Source organism: Leopardus geoffroyi, chromosome C3 (genome assembly GCF_018350155.1).
Source record: "Leopardus geoffroyi isolate Oge1 chromosome C3, O.geoffroyi_Oge1_pat1.0, whole genome shotgun sequence".
NCBI classification, from domain to species: Eukaryota; Metazoa; Chordata; class Mammalia; order Carnivora; family Felidae; genus Leopardus; species Leopardus geoffroyi.
In genome coordinates, this window is record NC_059338.1 from 55,243,855 (window position 1) to 55,267,144 (window position 23,290).

General features: G+C 39.3%; 1 protein-coding gene across 14 annotated transcripts in view; it reads right to left on the reverse strand.

Moving 5' to 3' along the window:
- The window catches only part of DNM3 (dynamin 3), a 559,650-nt gene that overhangs the window by 341,309 nt on the left and 195,051 nt on the right, over positions 1–23,290 (reverse strand). For all 14 annotated transcript variants that reach the window (XM_045452915.1, XM_045452913.1, XM_045452909.1 and 11 more), the window contains exons 6-10: positions 23,048–23,208; positions 18,933–19,075; positions 15,735–15,870; positions 13,372–13,439; positions 10,000–10,138 (exon numbers count right to left, since the gene is read on the reverse strand). In XM_045452915.1, coding sequence (XP_045308871.1) covers positions 10,000–10,138; positions 13,372–13,439; positions 15,735–15,870; positions 18,933–19,075; positions 23,048–23,208 — 647 coding nt within the window. The remainder of the gene's footprint in view (positions 1–9,999; positions 10,139–13,371; positions 13,440–15,734; positions 15,871–18,932; positions 19,076–23,047; positions 23,209–23,290) is intronic.

The following is a 23,290-nucleotide window of genomic DNA, read 5'->3' on the forward strand; positions in this document are numbered from 1 at the left end:
TGCAATAAAAGTTACACACTTATAAAATTTACTAACAATTGATTAATCAGACCATGAGAGCCATGCTATTAGGTTTCTCTTGGAACAGACACAGGATGAGGCAAGATTTCTACACCGTCAAGAGTAACTAGTTTGCGGGGCGCCTGGGTGGCGCAGTCGGTTAAGCGTCCGACTTCAGCCAGGTCACGATCTCGCGGTCCGTGAGTTCGAGCCCCGCGTCAGGCTCTGGGCTGATGGCTCAGAGCCTGGAGCCTGTTTCCGATTCTGTGTCTCCCTCTCTCTCTGCCCCTCCCCCGTTCATGCTCTGTCTCTCTCTGTCCCAAAAATAAATAAACGTTGAAAAAGAGTAACTAGTTTGCTGCCGTAAGCAAAGACTCAGGTTATTAGGTAACCATCTGTTCATAGTTCCATACCAAACACAAACGGAGAAAATAAACTAAAGACCAGATCAATTTTTTTTAATGCACATGACTTGAGTTGATTGGTTTGGCTAACCTAAAGGTATGGACTCTGTTTTGATACAAAAGCTATAAACCTTCCAATGTTGGCCACTGAGTAACAGTAATGATTTTACTGCTCATGAAAGCATATAATAATTTTATTCCATTTCTGTGAATTAAAACCTGCCCCCAAGTCCCTAGAAATCCTTTATTTGTTTATAGCATAACACTGGATTCATTCAGGAAAGGAGAAAATATTTATTTATTATTATGAAATAAGACATTTATTATTACAAAAGGTAAAACAGAAGCAGTAACATCTGCAAAGGTGAGAAACAATTCTAGTACAGAGGTCAAGAGATTGCACAAGTGTAAATGGGAAAATTTTTTTATCAAGTGTTCTGTATTTTAGAAGTGGAACATGGGAAGTCTTAGAAGACCTAAGTAAAGTTGTTAGAAGGGGAAGGGAGCCAGGTCCCATTGAGGTGGCCTTGGGTAAAGTGGTCAGAGAAAAAGAAATGCTGCTGGCCCTCCTTCTCCAAGTGGGCAAATCCCAAATCTCTACACCTCAGATACTTTCTACAATTGGTGCATATGTGATAGAAGAATATGTAAGTTATACTGGTATGTTCTCACCATAACATTTCATCTAAGCAGAGAAATGAGAACTTCAATGTTAGCAAATGCTGAAGAATAAAAACAAAAGTCCAACCTTGAGTGAAATAAGGCTGAAAGATAATCAGAAGAGAGAGCCTCATGAAGTAATTCAGAGCACACCCAAACAGGAGCCCAGGGTGGAGCTGACACTGTCCCCAAACAACACCTGAAGATAATAATCAGATTTCCTTTCTTTCCAAGTTTATCTCTGGTAGACGTATTAATGAACAGCTTAAAAAGAAAAATCAGGGTGCCTGGGTGGCTCACTCACTTGAGCATCTGACTCTTGATTTCGGCTCAGGTCATGATCCTGGGTCATGGGATCGAGCCCCAGGTCACGCTCTGTGCTGAACATGGAGCCCACTTAAGATTCTCTCTCTCTCTCCCTCTGCCCTTCTCCCCCACTCATGCTCTTTCTCTCTCTCTCTAAAGTAAAAAGAAAAGAGAAAAACAGAAAAATCAAGGGGAAAAGCAGACGCCAGGGCAAATTATAAATTAAGAATTAATTATAAAGATCATAAATTCTTTAGTGAATTATGAGATGAAAAGGTGAAATTCCTGGAATATTATTCAGCCATTAAAAAGAGGGAAATCCTATCATTTGTGACAAGTTAGATGGACCTTGAGGGCAGGGGCTAAGCAAAATAAGTCATACAGAATCTGCATGATCACACTCATGGAATCTTGTAGAATCTAAAAAGCAATAATAACAACAACCAAGCTCATAGATACTGAGAACAGATTGGTGGTTGCCAGGAGCAAGGAGTGGGCAAAATGGGTGACAGTGTTCAAAAGGTACAAACTTATCGTTAAAAAATAAATAAATCCTGGGGATGTAATGTACAGCATGGTGACTATAGTTAATAATACTGTATGCATATTCGCAAATTGCTAAGAGAATAGATCTTTAAAGTTCTCATCACAAGAAAAAACTTTTTAATACTATGTGTGGTGATGGCTGTTGACTAGACCCAATGTGGTGATCATTTCACAGTGTATACAATATTGAATCATTCTGTTATATACTGGGAACTAACAAAATATGTCCATTATGCCTCAATAAAATAGGTGGGGGTGGGGTTAAAAACAAGTAACAATAACAAAAAGGTGAAATTCCTATTCTTTAAAAGCCACGTCCCAGGCCTGAATTCTCTACAATACCCAATGAGAGGTTCAAACTTTAATAATCAGCCTGATTTGAAACATGAGTTATGTGAGGCATCTATTATATGCAGAACATAGCAGTTTGTTAGACTGACAGCCAACTGGCAGAGAAGGTGAAAAGTGAGTCTTTTTGTTCATAGAAAACCACAGCAGATCTATCCAGACCTAAAAGAGCCCTATCTGAGCATGATGCTTTGCAGCTATCCTCCTTCAACCTATAGACTTTCATGGAAGGTAATCAAGTGGCTACTTCAGTCAAACTCATCATTATCTGCCACATCAATAAGACATGATTCACTTATTCTTTCAATTATTCATTCAATAATTATTATTGAAAATCTGGCTTTTTAAGATTGTGAATAGAGTGCTGAATAAACCAAATCCCTACTCCCATGGAGCTTATATTCTCAAAGTCCCTTTATTGTCCAACAACAAGAAAAACAAAAGATATACATAGTATAATTCACGTGGTCATACGTGCCACAAAGAAAAATGAAGTTTGGTATGTAGATGAAGACTTACGTGTATGTGTGTGTATGTCTCTGTTTTGAAGGAAGGCATGTACAACTGTAGATAGGAGAATCTGAGAAAGACTGATTAAATGGCATTTGAGGAGAGACTTGAAAGGAAGCCGGGGGTGATCTGTATAAGTATCTTGAGGCAGAGCATTTCCAACACTGAGAATGAGAAGTACAAAGGCCCTGCCATCATATCCCCTTGACATGTTGAAGAAACGAGGAGACCAGTGTAGCTGGAATGGACCAAGGGAGGGGAAAGTGGGAGGAGCTTAGAGGTGAAAAGGAGTAAGATCATGTAGGCCTTGAAAGCCATACTAAGGACTTTAGATTCACCTGATTAGTTATGTGTACTCAAAGCAAGATATTGAGTCACCTAACATGCCACAAAATTCAGCATTTCTTCTAATAGCACTTTTTAATGAAAAAATTTTCCTTATATTTCTAACAGCCAACTAATGCATCTTTTCTATTTCCTTGCAAAGCTTTTCTTTTTTTTTTCTTTTTTTTTTTTTTCCTTTTTCTGAACTGGGTAAAAAAAAAAAAAAAATCAATTAATTGGTATGATGGCAATCCAAGAATGTGGTTTCCCAAGAGGCCAATAAATGGCACAGTTGCTAAACTGTGGTTAAAAAAAACAAGATGTTCCTCTCAGTGCTTCCTGAAAGAAACTCAGGACCCTGCAATGGTGCACTGGAGAATTGGGGGTAAAGAAAAGCAGCTGAGAGCTAATACCCACAAGAAAAATTCTGAAATTGACACGTCTCTGGAGTGAAGCCAAACACTCATAAAGCTCTAATGTTCTTGTCTTGTCCTCCAGTGGCCCAGAGACAACAATGAGAAAATACACGAGAAGACTGCATTTCCCCAGGTTAGAAGTCTAGCTTTGTGTTTTGTTACTTGAACACACATAAATCCCATGTTTTCCACTGATGTTTATTTATGTGGCTTAAGAAAAAAATTAAGTATTTTACACATAAGACATTCAACATGAGAAACGTTGTAAATGAAAATACTGTTTTAAGAATACATGTGAATATATACATTCACAATACAGCTAGAGTAACTATGCCTTTCAGATGGCCTGGAGAAGTCTTGCTTTACTCCTACTATTCCAGTGAAAGTATTAATAGCTCCCCCTTTCAATCTCAAAAGAGTCCTATGTTGGATGATAAATAATATAATCACATTATCTATGGCTCATATTCAAAGGGGTCAAGTAATAAAGCCAGGTATCCTCAACTTTAATCAAGATTATTTTGCTTGTAAAAGAACTTGAAAGTAGACATAACAAGGGCAAAAGTCAAGAACATCAAAATGAGAAATAAGGAAAAGAAAACCTGCTCAAATTTTATCATTTAAAAAGGAATGACTAGGGGGGCCTGGGTGGCTCAGTTGGTGGCTGAAGTCAGATGACTTCAGCTCAGGTCATGATCTCGTGGTTTGTGGGTTCGACCCCGTGTCAGGTTCTGTGCTGATAGCTCAGAGCCTGGAGGCTGCCTCGGATTCTGTGTCTCCCTCTCCCTTTGTCCCTCCCCTGCTTGTGCGCTCTCTCTCTCTCTCTCTCTCTCTCTCTCTCAAAAATAAATAAACACAAAAGTTTAAAAAAAATAAAAATAGAAGTCATAACTAAAATATTTTTTTAAAGTACAGATTTCTTTAGCATCAGGATAACTTTAGAATATCTAAAATTTTTTGTAAGTTTATTTATTTGTTTTGAGAGACAGAGTGCACATGTGCAATTGGGAGAGGGGCACAGAGAGAGAGAGAGAGAGAGAGAGAGAGAGAAAATCCCAAGCAGGCTCCACAGTGTCAGTGCAGAGCCCGATGCAAGGGCTTGATCTCACGACCATGAGATCATGACCTGAGCCAAAATCAACTTGCTTACTGACTGAGCCACCCAGGTGCCCCTAGAATATCTCAATTCTTAATTTATAAAGTATTTATAGAGTGTCTCTTCTGTAGGGTTAGTCATTATGTTAGATACCAAGAATAAGAAGACATAGCTCTTTTTTATTATTATTTTTTTACATTTATTTATTTTGAGAGAGAGAGAGAGCAGGGGAGGCGCAGAGAGAAAGGGAAGGAGGGAAGGAGGGAGGGGGGGAGAGAGAGAGAGAGAGAGAGAGAGAGAGAGAGAGAGAGAGAGAGAGAGAATGACTATCCCAAGCAGGCTCCACATCAGTGGTGTTGAGTCCTACATGGGGCTTCAACTCAGGAACCATGAGATCATGATCTGAGCTGAAATCAAGAGTTGCACACCTAACCAACTGAGCCACCCAGGCACCCTGACATAGCTCTTTTTTAAAAGGAGTTTAGAACCAACAGGAGGAGATTATAGGTTATTTAGGTCATTTACCCAAACAAATAAATTATAAACAGCTACAATCCCATATCATAAGTGCTCTGATAAAAGTAAACATAGGGTGTCAAGTGAAGCACTGAAAAGGGAGCAAGGATGGAGATCAGGGGAGGATTCACAGAGGCCGTACAAGATTTTTTAGGAAAATGATGATGATTGAGCTGGATCATAAAAAATAAGAGGGGATGGAAGGTGAAGACAAGAGGAAAAGGAGACATTCAAAACAAAGGGAATCACATGTGCAAATGGTAAAGGCATGAAAAATCTGTGAAAATGGTGCAAATCACTTAGAATGGCAGAAGCAAGCACAAAGTGACAACGGATATAGCTAAAGAAGGATTCAGAGATCAGATGTGAAACTAAAAACAACCATAAATGATTTGAACTTTATTCTCAAGATATAAGGAGCCATTGCATAATTTTGAGGGAATGGGCAAAATAGATGCATTTTAGAAGGGCTACTTTCACAGCAGTGGGGAGGATGAATTTGATGGCGCCCAGACTGGAGGTGGAAAAACCTCTGGAGTAATTTAGGAGTCCTCTGGAGTAATTTAGGAGTCCTCTGGAGTAATTTAGTTTAAAAAATATCTGCGGGGACATAAGTAAGAAGAGTGTAATGGCAGCAGAGTGTGGAGTAGATGGTTTCAGTAAAGAGGTTTGAGCTGAAGCTATAGATTTGAGGATCAACATTTTAAGTGGTAGGTGAGCTATGGGAGATATGATCTGGCAGGGAGAAAGGACAGTGCAAAGAGAAGAAAGCCAGGAGCAAGCTCTGTGTGACTCTAGTGTTCAGAGGCAGGAAAAGTGGATAAACTCCTGAAGGAGATGGAGGAGGGATCATGAGAAAGATGAAGAGAACCCATGAGAATGGGGTGTCAGCTTCAAAAAGAGGGTAGAATATAGCACCAGGAATGAGTATGCGTTACATCTGGCAATCAGGCTTCTGGTTGATCTTTGCCATAATTAATAGAGTGGTGGCATGGAAGCCACATTTTAGAGGGTTATGGATTAACCGGAGATAAGAAAATAAAGATAGCAAGCATAGACTACTTTTTTCCCCAAGAAGGTTGGACATGAAGAAAAGGAGAATAAGGTAGTAAATAGGCTTTGTTATTGTTGTTACTACTTTTAACAGTAAAAGATTATTGAAAGATTGTTTTTAATGTGATGCAGAAAGTCATAAATAGAAGAAATCAAGAAATTTTAAGAAATGGAAGAATTTAAGAATGGAAGCAATAGAAGAATCAAGAGTAAGTTCCTTAAGAGGGTGAGAGTACAGGCAGGACCCCAGCCCTGGCCAGGGAATCCACCTCAAGAGAGACAGGGACAAGGACGGGCAGAATTGGGAATACCAGTGAGTTTGGGAAATTAATGTTCCCATTTATAGCCCCTATTTTCTCTGTGAAATAATTACTGAAAATAAGAATGAAGTTGATGAGCAGAGTGGTTATAGGGAGAGCAAAGGAGAGAGAGAGCAAGCTGGAAAGGTAGGAGCTTGTGATAGAATATTAGATATAAAGAAGAACTGTCCCCTCACTTCCTTCTCAATAGTACTCTTCATACCTCACTCATAAAGTAGGAACTTTCACCAACTTCTGCCCTCTTGGGGAAGTCCTATGGAAGAAGCTTCTATTATTTTCTCCAGCTCACAGTAAAAAAGGGGGTGGGGGTGGGGGGAGATGTATTGATTGATAAGATGGTGAGCACCTGTCATGCATCAGTCCTCAGCTCTCTGTTGGGTAGGGTGGGTACACTATGTCATTGCTCACGTGTGGGTCTCTGACTTTTACTGGCTTACATTCCTACAGATGTAAGGCAAGCCAAAATACTCTGTATGGCTCATGGGTGCACATCTAACTCTCTCCAACACTGCAGGCTTTGGTTTACTATTGGAAGAGGAAGTAACAAGAGGCTCCCATTTCAGCAGCAAGTCCCAGACACATTTTCTGATCTAGATTTATCAGCAGCAAAGTGGATACTAAATTTCAATCCTCATCTAAGCTCTTCTACTAATTTTCTAACTGACTTAAAACCTAGAGAGGTTGGGAGGGGAAAACCCTAGATTTAGAGTCTGAAATTTCTGAAGGATTGCCTGGTAGAACATTTGTCAATGATGACAAGGACCAGAAGAGGTCATGGAAGTATGATGCTAGTACGGAATGAATAGAGAGCCACTGGAGTCAAAGATCTCAAAGTAGCTGTTGGGTGTTGGACATGATCTCTACGTGGATCTCTACTGATATCATCCAAGCTGAAAGTGAATTTAGGATGAAGAGGAAAAATGTAAGGAATGTTCTAAATATCTTGACAAATGCAAGGGAGTGACCAAGATGTGATGATGATGGTGAATAGAAGGGAAATGCAGAGCCTGTACCACTGGGGCCTTAACTGAAGACTTTTATAGGAAGTTGAAGGCATGATGTTTGGAAGCCACAAAAGGAGAAGTAGGCAGATGTCAACCCGGATCCAGGTACCTAGATTCTTTGGGTTTGAGCCAATAAATATTCTTCACTGAAAAGAGCTGCAGGGTAAGCAATAATCTCCAGGAGAAAACAAGGTTTTATTTAAGACAAAACATACAATGGTTTACAAAGACAGTACAATATACAACTACCACTGATCCAGAGAGCATAATGGAAAGGGAGGTTCAAAGGATAGAGAGCAAAGAATAGAAGCCAAAAAGTGTCCAGGAACAAGCTGTCTCTTCCCATGCCATCGAGACTGACTGTTGGCTTTCCTGCAAGTTGGATACAATGGAAAACGATAAAAAAAAAAAAAGATTCATACATCCCATAAACACTCTATATAACTTAAAACATAAATGTACACACATGTGCCAATCTTCTGATGTAAGGCCAAGGCCTATTCTCTGCATATGGATCTGCTGATTGGAGTTATGCATCTTCTGTCTTACATAAACCACATCCCTCATCTATGATTTCCAGTTTGGCTTTCTTTAAAGTAACAGGAGAACCTGAAGACACTTGTGAAATAATCTGGATGCAGAGCCCGTCTAGATTTTTATAACTCCCCCACCTTCTTTCAGCATTGTCCTGCCTACACCTAGCCAAAAGCAAAGCTTTTATAGCTAGCGTTTATCAAGCCTTTCCCAAGTTGTGTTTATAGAAACAAAACTCAAAGTCTTTTCTGTATTTGATCAATTCATTTACTCTTCATCTAAATTACATGATTAAAATGAGAAGTGTAACTGGCTAAACAGGCTTGAGGTCAAACACAACACAGTGGATCCTTGGAAAGAAGACAGTTTTACTGGTGGGAACAGGAGATCATGGGCAATCTAAAGAGGGGTTTTGGGCTGAGAGTGGCAATCATGTGGTTGATAGAGAAGGTAGCATCAGTTAATTCAGTGTCACTTATGAGGCGGCCAATCAGGAGAGCTTTAACTACACAGGTGGCAAGACTGACTGCATGTTGAAGTATAGGCAAGGACAAGAGGAATGTGTAGTATTATCAATGGGCTTCCAATGGGCTTCCAGTTTTCAAATGGAGAGTTGGTATAAAGTTTGGCTTTTTTTCTTCTCTATGTACATCCTCTTCCCTTTCCTCAGTCCCTTAATCCTATGGCTTTCCCCATTTTGGAGAAAAGGAAGTAGGATATTAAGGAACAATGTGGAAGAATAGCAAGAGGTCTAGAGAAAAAGTCGGAATCTCAGAGCCACTTCTGGGCCCCAAGCTACTCCCCCTTTTTCTCCTTTTCTTCTAGCATTGGCATCCAGGGATTCAGCTGGCCCTCCTCTTTCCCTACTTACATCCTTCTTCATCCGAATTTTTGTCAGGTAACTAGAAACCAAATTCATATTCATCTACGGTCTCTGTCCCTCTCATCCCCTCTCTCTTCCCACTGGTTGTTCAGGGAGGGTACTCATAGTGACCACACAGAAAGGGAAGGGAACTCTCTATACTTTGAAGAAATGATCATAAGTACCAGTGTTAACTGCCACGGGGCCAGGCCTGCCCTACCCTAATCATCATCTCTAACTCCCTTACATTTTCTAACACAAGGTACCCCTTTCATGCTCTCATGGAATGGATGGAATCCAGCACAATTTCTCCACATTCCTCAGTGAGGAGTCCCCTGGCGAAGAGTGTCTTCCTCACCACTCTACATCATAGATTCAATAAATATCACAAGGTAGAGAATATTGGATGCTACTAAAATGGCCATTTATAGATTAGCCACCATTTACTGAGCACTTGCTATGGTTAATCAATGTGCAAAGTGCCCCATGGGTTTGAGGCATCATCTTGTTTAATTCTCATGGAGGTGGTAGTATTATTATCATCACCCTCATTTCACAAATAAATTAACAAGTATGATACTCAAGGTCACATAGAAAGTAAATAGCAGAGCCAGGATCTGAATCTAGGCACCTGGACCTCAGAGCCTGAGGCCTTAACTACTACGCCACATTGCTGCTTCCCAGACTGTCCAGGTTCAAGTGGTATTCATTTACAATTTAGAAGAATTTTTTCATTGATATACACAATGTCAATAATTCCCTTCTCTGGCATTATCCCCATCTACACATGGTAAGAAAAATTAGAGCATTCACCTAATTATTCTAAAGTGATGTTTACCTGTTTAAGACAACGAGGAAAAAAAATAGCTGACTTAAATATACTCTTCCTGGCTTCGGCAAACCTATCGGACATGGGTGATAGAAGACAATATCTCTGCCAATCAATCATGAAAGCAATTCCCACTCAGTACTTTTCACATTCCTTCCTCTTGGACAAACACAACGAAGTGAGGGTCAGGAAAAGAGAGGCACGTAGCAGGATAGGAAAGATGGGTAAACCAAATAGTTACTTGTTGGAAAGTTAAATAATTCAAACTTACTTTTTTGGTACACTTCTTGACGGTATTGATTAATTCTTGTATTACCAGATCTACACTCTTCAAGGACGGTCCTTTAAGCTTTACAATTTGTTTTTTGACTATTGCTTCAAATGCCATGTCTGGAGTAAACAACCCCGTCCTGAACGTAAGGAATAAAGCAGCACATTAGATTTTTTAAATTGAGTAATATCCAGTACTTTTTTGAAAAAGGTTTCAATTGGCATGCCACCTAAAGCAAGCATGTAATGCCCAAGTTTGAAAGTTACATAGTGATTTATTCATTTGTAATAACATTTTCAATACTACAATTCCTTAATAAATCCCAATCTATAGATGACTAGCATTACCTAAAAACAGTTTCCAAAATGTTTTCATGGACTCTAATAATACGACTTCTAACTAACACTTGACTGTAATTTGTCTCATCTCACAGTTTCACAGCAATAAAAAGCACTGCTACAATAAAAATGGTCCTAAATTTACATTTCTATTCCTAAAGTATTCCAAAAGCAACCCTCTCTTGCCCTTCAGAGAGCAGAAAATAATCCTCACTTTGTGAACGCTGAAATGGTAGCGTTCCTGACTATGCAATCTATTCTTCCTAGGAGAGCTGTATTATAGTGAGCTCAGTGGTTCCCAGTCTGAGGTCCTGGGGTGCTAGAGGAAAAGAAAGACAGTTAAGTGGAACTAACTTTGGGACACAGAATGCCTAAATCATGAATTTACAAAAATAACAAATGATAACCAAAATAGCAAGTATCTTTTCACTTAGCTGGAATTAATTCAAATTGGTGTCCTAACAATGCTTTTGTCATGCTCTTCTCACTTCTTTGATTAACTTCTCCTCCTTGACCACTCAGTTCTGTGGTACCTCTTTTGGGAAATTTAACACGTCCCCTTACAGCAGCTTTATACTGCCCCTCCTAACCATTTACTTAGCACCCTATGTTTGCCTCTATTTCTAACTATAGTGATCATATTATACAGTAATTTGAAATCTCTCCACGTTGGACATAGAATAAAATCCACACCGTTTGGTCTAATATTAAACGTTTCCCCTGTCTGACCCTGATTTTCCATTGCAGTTATTTGCCTCCACCCTTTCATGCACCCTACGTTCCAGCCAAACCCAACCATTTGCCTTTCCACAAACATATTCATACCAACGTTTCCTGTCTTTGCCTTCGTCCGTGATGTTCATTTCACCCTCCCCACAATTTCAGCCTGTCCCGAATCCCACCTGTGCTTCAAAGCCCAGATCAAAAGCAACCACTTCCTACAGCTTGCCTTCTCCAGTCCTGCCACTGACAAGGCCTTCCTTCTCTGAACCCCAGCATCCCATTTGGCACTGCAGTGGTCTGAGCACACACAGTCCCATTACTACACGGGTAGGCAGGGCATTAATGCATTTATCTTTGTTTGCCCCACAAGGGCTGTCTTCTTCCCTTGCTCGCCATCCGCACACTTTGCAGAACAAAGAAGGACCCACAGGTCTGCAGTGAACAAAGATGGCTTCTATTCAAATGTCTAACAGAATCAACTGGAAACAAAACTTGTCAAATGAAGTGTATTTAAGAGGCTAAATAATCATGCCATCGGTGTGTCTTATTCTCAGGACACTGTGTACTTCTTATCATCCTATAGGCAAATTAACTCCAGAATAATAACAATCTCTCCTTTTGGTATGTAAGTAAATCAGAAATTTTCAAAACGGAATTACTGAGCTTTTGCAGTTACATTCAACAGAAATGTATGTGGTAAGGAGTTTGGGGGTTTTTGTTTTGTTTTATTTATTTTGAGAGAGACAGAGCACATGCGTGCACACAGGGGAGGGGAAGAGAGAGACAGACAGACAGACAGACACTGTCCCAAGTGGGCTCCACGCTGAAAGCACAGAGCCCAACATAGGGCTCAGTCTCACTACCGTGAGATCATGGATGACCTGAGCCGAAATCAAGAGCTGGACACTTAACCAACCGAGCCACCCAGGCGCCCCTGGTAAGGAGTTTTAAAAGCCAAGTAAAAGTACTATGTCTTACTTTTACAGTAAAGTAAGTATAAAAATACTTTATGACCCAAAACATGTGATTTGGTTTCACTGCACCTAGCAGATTGACATTTTCGGATACCAGCTCTGCCCAGCTCAAGAGTAAGACATAGTTTCCATACCAAATGCATTCTATATTTGAGCGAGACAGAATAGAGTTAATAGGGAACTTAGAAATCCTGTTGATAGTAACAGAAAAATACTGGATTTGGTTATAGAATGTTTTCTCCCTTTTATTTTGTGAATGCATATTTACCTATCCTATTTGCAACTTTTAGAGCAGATGTCTGAATTTTAAAATGATAAATAATCCAAATGTCATAACTCCTTTTACATGTACACTCAGCATCAAGCTTTGCCCTCTCAGGCTCTGTTCCCAAAATAGTCTCAACTCAACCCTGTGGCAGAAGCTGAGATACACAGCTGCCAATAGACAGGGGACACCTGCTTCACAGGAGATAATCTATGAAGTGGGCATCCTAAGTTCAATACCTTAAATTCAGGACACTTACTATATGTGCCATTAAATTTTGTTTAGCCTTCTGTACATGAACTCAAGAAATGTGTGTTTTGAGTTTCTTTAAAGAAACTAAATGAGAATAATCCCGTTGCATACAAGGGAAACTTCCACACAAGGTACAAGCTCTACTCCCAGCCTCAGATCCCACCATGCTCCTGTCTACATCCCTGACTCCAGTCAAAAAGCAGGCCCTCTGCTCCATAACTCCACACTGCGCTTTACCACCTCTATGCCTCTGTTCACAATACTCCTCCCACTTTCAGTACTTTCTTTAATCCTCCTGCCTCGACAATCTCCATACTCTCAGGTTTTACACACACGCACGTGTAAACACACAGCATACCGTTGCCTGTTGGAATCATTCTTGTTCTCTAAACAGGCAAGGTTCCACTCAAAAGTCACCACTCTTCATTAATCTTTTCCAATCTTACTCTACAGCTCCAGCCGAAATGTATCTGTCCTGTCTCTGTGTATGTAACGATTACTTCTGAGCATGTCAGGCCTCCTTCCCCAACATGCCAGGCTCTGGAGAACAAGATCTTGCTTGTTGGTAAAATCCCTGTGCAGAGCACAATGCTGTGAGTGCAGAAAGCGTTTCTGCTTTTTTAACTGAAAAGTCTTCTTTTCTGAGTATGACAATACAGGAAATTAGCACGAAACTCAAACTAGAGTGTCTTATTTCTTACTCCCACCTCTGTATTCTACTCTGCTCAGATGATGAAAAGCCTACTTCACTAGCCATTTATAAACATTAATTTTCTCTTAGTAGCTTGAACTGGAGACAAGGGAAATGTGAATTACTTGCCTGATACCATGTATGTTTTTGATTGCATAGCTTATTTCTCTTCGTAATTCTTTCTCATTGAACTCCATCTGCAGAAGCAAAATGAGCCACAGTTAAAACACTTAATTCCTTTGAATAATAATATTGTTGAATATTAAAATATGAGGATAACTTGAATTAGTTATTAATAAATGTATACTATGGCTTTCCTAACCTAAACCCAGATGGTCAAAACATCTGTTTATATAAAGTTCAAGGCAACGTAGAACATTGGAGATTTCTGAGAGTTTTAGTGCAGTGGATTTTAACTCTCTTATAGATAGGAGTACTATGCATAAAAGATGCCTTCTGCACATAAATCTGGCCATTCATTTGAAATATACAATACTTCATTCTTTTGCTGAATGTAGTAAATGTATTCACAGACAAATGCATAAATAAGTGTCACCTGACATGCAACAGCAGTCCAGCTGTGCTGAGATTAACAATGGCTGTCTTTTCTCCCTGGCCATTTTAACCACCTGCATTCAAGGCCTCTTTACAAGAGGAAATTAATAATATTTTACCAATCCAATGCAGGACAGATTGCTGCATAAAAATTTCCCAGAAGCTTTAGGTACTTTAAATTTACTTGGAATTAGGATCAAAGTGTCATGGAGCTTAGACCTAAAAGGGATATCAGAGCACATTTGGTTCAGCCTTTTACTTCTCAGATTTGGCTTCTCCAGCCTGTCTATCCATTTCCCCCCTCACACTTTATACCACAGAACGATAAATTGCTTTAGTTCCCTACCCACACCCTGTGGCCCACAGCTCAGCCTTTACCGTTCCTCCCTTCTGTCTGGAACAATTCCAGCCCCGAACCTTCTCCTGCTTCACTAGTTGCTCATCCTTCTAAACTCAGCTCAGAAGCCAGACTCCGTCATGCACTCATACAGGGATTCAGGTCCGTAGGCTGTGTTTCCATAGCACCTTGTACTGAAGTTTATCACTTTACTTAGCACATTTTAACGAAACTATTTGCCCATTTCCCTCCCACACCAAGATATAAGCACCCTCCTCTGTATGTGAAGCAAGGAGCATAGTCTCTAAAACTATTCAGCTGCCTATTGGGCAATCCAAACTAAACATATCCAAAATAAAATTCTTGGTTCATACCTCTACACAAACTCAGCTTTTATTCAGTTTCCCTCATCAGATGGGCACTAACATTTGCTGTTGTGCAAGCCAAAACCTTAGGGGTCATCCTGAATCTTCTCTTTCTTGCATCCCCCATATCAATCCAAGCCCTACTGACCCTACCACCAAAATCACAAATCCATCCACTTCTCTCTATCCTCTCTTCTGGAGCATTTTGACTATGAAGCTAAGAAGATTAAGTTTCAGGGCTTGTCTCTTGCATAAGCACCTTCCAAGACCCTGTGCCTGTGTATTTATAATTTTGTATTCTTCTTCTTCAACATCCCCCCCCCAAAAAAAAACCGTATAAACGTTAGGCCCCACAGAAAGTGGATTCCTCCCGCTCTGGCTGTACTGGTGAACTTACCTTACTTGTCTCCCTGAATCAACTCTTGCCCCTTTACAATCCAGCCTGCAAAGCATTCCTTTCAAAATCAACCAAATAGGGTCCACCTTTTCTTAAAACTCTCCCCTAATTTCTCACTGTTAAATGTAAATGCCTCCACTGCAACCTGGAAGGCCCTACGTAAACTGGGAGCTTCCTTCCTCTGAATCCATGGCATACCGGCTCCCCTTCCTCAGCTCTGCCCGAGCTTCATCTATTCCTTACCCACTGTACAGACGCTTGCTTTAGGGCCTCATCCTCAGCTGCTTGCCTTGAATGACCCTCTTCCCCGAGATCCTTACAGCTGACCTCTTCATGCCATTCTGATCATGCTTTCAGTGTCCCCTACTCAGAGAGACCTTGCCTGAAACATCCCATCAAAAGTGGCTCACCCAACCCTTCTAACATTATGTTACATAATAACACTTGGTGTTTTCTTACCTTGCCTATCTGTAAAAATTTTCTGCCACTCCCCACCAGACAGTGCCTCTGTCTTGATCACTGGCATCGAGAATTTTGGCACAGAATAGGTGCTCAAGAAATATTTTTAAATTAATTAGACAACAAATAAATATCATAGGAACTCAGTTAGTACTTGTTGAAATACGTTGAAATGTTGCTAGATCCCATTAAATACAATCAGAACCATCAGTAAGAAAATACTTCTCTCCTAAATTTCATCACCTGAGTATGGAGATTTTTGTTCAAAAAACTCTCTTAGTCCCATATCACTCACATAACATTTTACGAATAGTTATATAGAATAGAACATGGAAACGAAATGAAGTGAAAGGGAAAAAAAATAATATTTGGTACAAACCTTTACTATCTCAAAAGGAAAGCGTTCATGGAAAATACGGTTAATTTTAGCCCCTCCTGAGAGCTCCAGCGTATCTACTTGATCCCCTGACCCTTCAATTCTCTTCTCGAAGTCCACAGCAAATTGCTGAACCATCCTATAATTGTAAAAGAGAAATAAATTCAAGTTAAAGTTATAAGGCTTTGCATTTCTCATTCCAATTTGCTGTGCTTATCCCTTAGAGTCCTTTTCCTAGTGTTCTTAGTGGCACCTACTGGCAGAATGATCCCTGCACTCAAAAATGTAACTATATGAAATACATGCTATTAAAATTTATTTGAGGTGTATAATTAAAATATATATCTTAAATATCTATGTCATTAGATGCATTCTGTCCAATTAGCTGAAATCATAAAATGGTATTTAAAAATACTTAAAAGAAGTATACTTAAAATACTTAAAAATACTTAAAATAAGAATTTAAGTTAAACAATAAAACTGCATAGAAGAATCAAAATGAATCACACTCATCTAATGGCCTAACTGCTCCAGCTGAGCCCCCTCATTACCCTGTGAGCTACTCTCTTCCCCACCCCCAGGATCACAGACCTCTCGAAGCCAGAACAATGCAAATTTGTGACCACCATCCCCTCCACAACTAGCTCTAGCCTTGTTTTTCAATGATTCCCCACATTTTAATAATAAAAGTAAAACTCCTGAAGTCATCACCCAAGATTCTCCGTGGTCTGGCCCTGGAGCTCCATCTCTCACTACTAGTCCTCATTCACCTCTAAGCCAATCATAAAGAAGCAATTGGCAGCTCCCTACATGCACCACGTCTCTGTGCTTCTACACCTGTTTTCCTTTCTGCTCAGAATACCATTTTCTCTGCCGCTTGCTTCCTTGCCTGGCTTATTTTTCTGTCCCTCAAGACTCAGGTCAAGCATCAGTGTTTAGGAAAACTTCCATGACCCTCTCCACCACCCCTCCTCACTGCCATCAGACGAAGGGCCTCTCCTCTGTTTCTTCAGCTTATTTTCAGCATAGTGCTTAGCAGAGAACATCACCACTGTTCACTTATCAGTCTCTCTCCTAAGGGCAAGGACCATGCATTTCATTTATCTCTCCCTTCTCAATATGAGAGGTACTCAATAACTTCAATGAAGGAATGAATTAAGGTGGTTGGTAAAAAACAAAGAAATATAGGGAGAAAATAACCACTTATATTTGTGATTACTAAATTTAGAAACTAATTTTGATATACTAGTACTACTTCCAAATTTAAAATTTCATAGGAAAAAATTCAAACCATCTAAAACTCGTACTTTTTATTCTCTTTTAACGAAATCCTGGATAAATTAAAATTGCAAATTATTCAGGCCACAAAATTCAGAATATAATTTGATGTAGCTATGTTTACACATATGCCAACATTGCCAATGTTAAGCTAATTTTTAACCACCTGAGAAGGTATAGACATGACACATGCACTGAAACCTTGGGAAATTTTAGAAAATTTACCTCCGGCCACTCCTTTCCTCATACCCTACACTCCAGCCCCCTGGCCCACTACAACAAACCATACCCGAGTTTGCACTATTCTCTGGTCTTCCTCTTCCATCTGACAAACTCTTCCCATACATCAGTGTCTCATTAAATATCTTGTTCTCTGTGAACTCACAACCTTCCTCACCTGTAACTGCTTCCTCAGCTGGGCTCCCTTAACATTTTATACTTACCAGAAATACGGCATTTATCAGATTTTAACACAGTTGCTTATAGATCTGTTTCCCTCTTTCTATTGTGGCCTCTTCTTGAGGTCAAAAGTCTTTCCAGTAGGTATCAGAGAACCAGACACCAAGTGAAACACAAAGAGATGAGAGGAAAGCAAGAAGAGAGGTAGGCAGAAAGGGGAGAATGAAAGGAGAAAGGGAGAGAGGAAGGAACTGATTAGCTCCCTACAAGGGAAGAATCTAGATATAGAAAAGTCTGTAATCTGAGTCCAATGGAGTCAGAGGCAAGACCAGCATTTGTAAGGAGAATAGTTTCAGGTGGATGTTAAGATAATGACCTACGGCTTACACAGAAATGGCTTTCTTTTCTCTGTAACTTGAAGAGTTTTTATAGGAGCTTAACCAAAGCCAGGAATAAAAAAAAAAAAAAAAAAAAACAACTAGGAAAGAGTTGAATCCACTCTTTCCTCTGTATGATCCTATAATATTTTTAAATAGGGAAACAGAATGTTGCATTAAAATCTTACTTAAATAATTTGAGCATTTAGAAATATCTCTACAAAGACAGGAATTATGTCATGAATTTTAAACATCAAATGAAGGGGGGGTGTATCTTGATCAAGCCTGCACAGGAAGAAGGGGGCCATAAGAGATGGCAAGCATTATCTTTGTAAATGGACTTAGGATGTTCTAGAATATCAGCTGGGCAGGAAGTCTTCTGGTCGAGAGGAACCTGACCTAAGTTGCAGCACAGGAATAAAAAGGCAGGTGAGGCTAGGAAGGGCCAAAAAAAGAGAATAAAGATAAAAGGCACAGGAGCTGGCAATTCTCTAACAACTCTGCTGCACCACCTGAGACCTCTCAGGGATAAACCTAGTAATCCAAGGGTAAGATGGAAAGACCATGAAGGAGTAAAAAGATACTTGGCAGTTTTCACATTTGTATTTTTAAACAGCTACATTAAAATCATAACCGAAAAGGAAAAAGAAATCTAAATGTGCCCTTATTGTCCATACTTTACTATTAAAGCCTTGGTTTTCATTCCACTGAAAAATGCACACGGATAAATCACGTGAAATGACTAAAATAATAAAAAGATAATAAGTACGAGTGACATCAATAGAAACAGTTGTACAATACAAATGACATTTTCAACAGGACCTTCGTCCACTTCTAAAGACTAAGAGGAAAAACGCTGCTGAGTTATCATTATTGGTTTTACTCATTTTTGGAATCCAGTTATAAAAGTACAATGAAATTGGACATGGGGATGAAAAATTGGTAAATTTATAGTAAGAGAGGAAGATCCACAATTATTCTTCAAGACCACATAAAGACCTAAGGCCCATTGTCTAACATGCACCAAGTGTCATATACTTGCTTCTTCTGTTACACCTAGAAAATAGCATGACAAACAGACTGAGGCAAGAGCAAACTGAAGAAATTAGTTTCAAATGCTGAACAAGGGAAGGGAAAGGTGACTCACTGCAACAACGCTTTGGTCTTCCTGGTGGGGTCTTCGGGCTTGAAGTTTTTATGGGCTTCCACTTCATGTTCAATGGAGAGCAACTGTCCCTGTAGTTTGTTCCTGAAGTTCGGCAGGGTATCTCGAATGTGGTTGGTAAGTTGCTAAATAAAACAAAACAAAATCGTACAGATATAACAGATTAAAGATTAACTCATGAGATAAAAATTGACCTTTACTGTTTCCCTAATCATTCAAAACTTAGAAATCAATTACGTATATACACTTGAGACTAACTCTGTAGGTAAATAATGAGAAGAAGCTCCAGTTCTCTCCTCCATGGCCTTAAGGACATGCTCAAAATGCCTTCAGTTGGAGTCACTCACTTGGGCTACCTCTTTATGCCTGGAAACACCCTTGTTAAAATGCACACAATGTTAATAATGAGGCTGCCTAATAACATTTTTGCATGAATTAATATATCAGATGGAACCTTAAGTTAGAATTTAGTTAGAAATGAAGGAATTGGGGACTTCTAGGTGCTGCTGGATGTTTTCAGGACCATACTGGTGGAACTCATAGGTACCTGTTAGTTGTTAACTTCTAAACTCTGCAGCTCAGACAGTGTTTCCTCTTGCCCTGCCTCTAGCGCCAGTGCAGTGGTGGGTGTTCAGGGGCTTCTGCCTTTAGCGGTTTGCATATTAAAGCTCCATGACTAGCAAAGGAAAGCTCTCTCTGCTGCTGCTATCTCTACCTAACCATCCACTTGGTTTCGCCGCTGAAGGTCATCTGCTGGCACCTCCAGCTCAGCAGGGTGAAAAATTCTCTGAGAGATTGTCTATGAGTACATGATTAACTAAGAAAAAAGCTTAATTAGGAAAAAAGAAAATTAATTAAGAAAAAAGGGCACCTGGGTGGTTAAGTCGGTTAAGCATCTAACTCTTAGATTTTGGCCCAGGTCATTATCTCATGGTCGTGAGATTGAGCCCCACATGGGGCTCTGTGCTGGGTGTGGGGCCTGCTTAAGATTCTCTCTTCCTTTTCCTCTCCCCTTCCCCTGCTCATGTGCACCCACGTTCGCTCACTCTCTCTCTCTCTCTCAAAAAAAAATGTGGGGTATAAACCCAGATTGGCTAGCTCTCTGCCTCATGTTCTTTCTATTACAATGCAGTTAAGCAAAAATCTGAATTAAAAGAAAAGAAAAAAAGATAATCTTCTTGAATCAGTTAATAAATTTGGAATTAAAAAAAAAAGAGAATGTAAACTTCACAGAAATGCAGGAAAAAGACTAATAAATTAAAAGTAAGAGGAATTGGGGAGCCTGGGTGGCTCAGTCAGTTGGGTGTCCAACTTCGGCTCAGGTTATGATTTCACATTTTGTGAGTTTGAGCCCCACTTTGGGCTCTCTGCGAGGAGCCTGCTTTGGCCCCTCTGTCTCCCTCTCTTTCTGCCTTGCCTCTCTCTCTTTTTCTCTCAAAAAAAAAAAAAGACAACATTAAAAAAAGTAAGGGGAATAAATATTCCCAGACTGACTGAAGAAACCATCTTAATCATTTTTTATGTTTATCTGAGGTTACTATACTTATTTAATTGTTGATAGTTCGTAACTATATTATACCTTTGCGCATAGTATGATGTATGTTATTACCCAGCATATGCTATTGTTATAGCTCTGAAGCAGAATGTAGAGGACTGCATTCCCAGTAGCAACATCACAAACCCCCAAGTCTAAGAGTAACAGTAACCACGAGAAACCAGTAGCCACCTGTCTGCCATGTGAGTGGTAAATGATAAAAACACATGGTTTCCACTTTTTGCTTCTTAGATATCTCAACAGCAAAGCAACACTGTGGACCACTCTTAGATTCCTAAAAAACTTCTTTCCTTGGCTTTTGTGGCCCTAGATCCTAACATTTATGGATGTACCTTCTCCATCTCCGTTGCCAAGTCATCTCCCTCCACCAGACCTGTAAATACCAACATTCCTCAAATCTGATTCCTAATCTTCTTTGTTCACACTCTGTTCTTTCCTAAAGGAATCTTATTCCACCCATAGCTTTAATAAATATCCAAACACCTGTGACTACCAAGGTGTTATCTACAGACTTTTTATTTTTGCTATAGGCATATGTATTAGACCATGGACTTTACTTCTCTTAGATGTGTCAATGACACCTCAACCCCAGCATGTCTGAAATCAAGCACCTAATCTTCCTTTCAGAGCTCTCCATCTTGGAGACATCATAACAACCTGGGAACTTGGAGGTTATCTTTGACTTCATCTCTCTATCACTCACCAAAGCTAATTTACCACCAAGTTCTTGATTTTCCTAAACATTTCTCAATTCTGTTTTTTTCATCTTCACTGGCCCTAACCAAGACCAAGCTACTATCATTTCTCATTTTGACTCCTAACTTCTCATGTCTAGTCTTGATCTTCCTACCTGCAACTTCCATGATCATTGTTAATCCACAAATACAACTGTGTAATTTGCCTATTCAGATGTCTTAAATGACTCCCTACTGCTCTTAGGATAAGAACAAAAATCTTTAACTTGCCTACAAACATTACAGGATCCAGCCTCTGCCTACTTCTCCAAATTCATCTCTTATAACTCACTCCCTCATTCTCTGCCCTCCAGCCATAATGACATTGAATTCCTCAAAAGTGTCATGTTCTGTTCCAGTTTTTCACCATAGAAACTGTTCCCCAGGGCCCAAGGTACTGGTGCACACAGTGAATCAGCCATAAAAGTATCCTATTTTCAAACAGTTTGAAGATCCCTGAAGCAGTAAAAAAGAAGGTGATTATCCAAGAAATGAGAGATCTTCAGTACAAAATTCATTCAGTTTTCAGTCATCCAGAATCCAATTATGTCATAATTTAGGGGTCATTTGTAAAACAAAATGGCCAATCATATTCTTTCTATTTTTCTAGTATTCACAACCTAAGTTATTTCCAACCTTATCTTCCTAATCATCCTAATGATTTTTCTCTAAGACTTTTTTCAGTTTATTTGTGTTTTTCATAGATAAATCCAGGCATGAAAGTAATAATCTAAAGAGAGTTTTACCAATACTAAATATATTTGTGGACTATTAGGGTTTTTGCATGACAAACTAATGTTCTTTCTCTAAAATACATTCATTCATATTTGTTAAATGACACAAGCACAGCACCACCTCATGGCTTCTAAATACTCATCTACCCATAAGTAAAAAGCACAAATTTTACATTAGTCTATGTTATGTCACAAAAAATAGAAGTATACCACTGCCTGTTTTTTTTTTTTCCTAAAACTTGTTCAATTGTTTTGCCTAAATGGTTCAGGTCCAATGTCACAAGTAGCCTGCTATTGTGTTAGTCTCTACTGACACCTTCTAGGAGCAAACAATCAGAACATGCAATAATGACTTGATTAATTGACTGTTAAAACTCATAAATAAAAGTTAAAGCATATCTTATAATTCTGTTGGTGAGAACAGCTGCTCACCATTTGGTCAATGTAATCAAAACTCAGGGAGGAAGCCCTGCACTCACTAAGGATGATGCTTAACTTCCCCAGGAGATGGAGAATATATGGGGAAAAAAAAGTAAAAAGTAAATGTACTGAGGTTTTATGGAAGAAGTATGTAAGTGCATGGAATGTTGGAAGATGGGGACCCAAGTCTATCTGTGCAGAGAAAGGGGTTAATCTGGAAAAACTTCTTAGATGAATGGAGATCAATGAGCTTACAAGGATTTCTAACTTAGGGAAATCTAAGCTAACTATTACATGTTGACATTTTGAAACCAGATCCCAACAAATCAACATTTCAGAAATATACAAGTTTAATTTCTTAAGATAACTACATATTGTGAGTAAAATGGGCGCTGATGTATACCCTTGTTTACTGTTCCTAAATAAGTATATACTTCTGCTTTGAGCAGTATTATTTGAATAACATTAAAGCAGATTCTACTCACTGAGAACAGTAGGAATGTGGAACTAAATATTTACATTCGTTTTTTAATTCATATCATTTAAGCTGAATGTCTTATTTTGGAAAAAAATGAATATTAAAATGAAATACAAATTCTAATAGTGACTTACATATTTCATAATTGTTCTTGTTGCTTGAGAAAACATTTTTACCTGATTAAGGACCTTCTGCAGGTGTGGGGTCCCCATCCTATCAGCAATATGTCTGTAAGCTGGGTGTGAGAGGAAAAATTTCCTTTCCGCCAACATGGCAGCCTTAATGTCCTTCTTCCCATCTATGTCCTTCTGGCTTCTGTTTACCACCCCCACGTAACCTGAAACACAACACATACAATGGGGTTTGGAATACTTTTTGTTGTTTATTCTGGGAAGATTTCAAGGCTCTTGAAGAGGCTG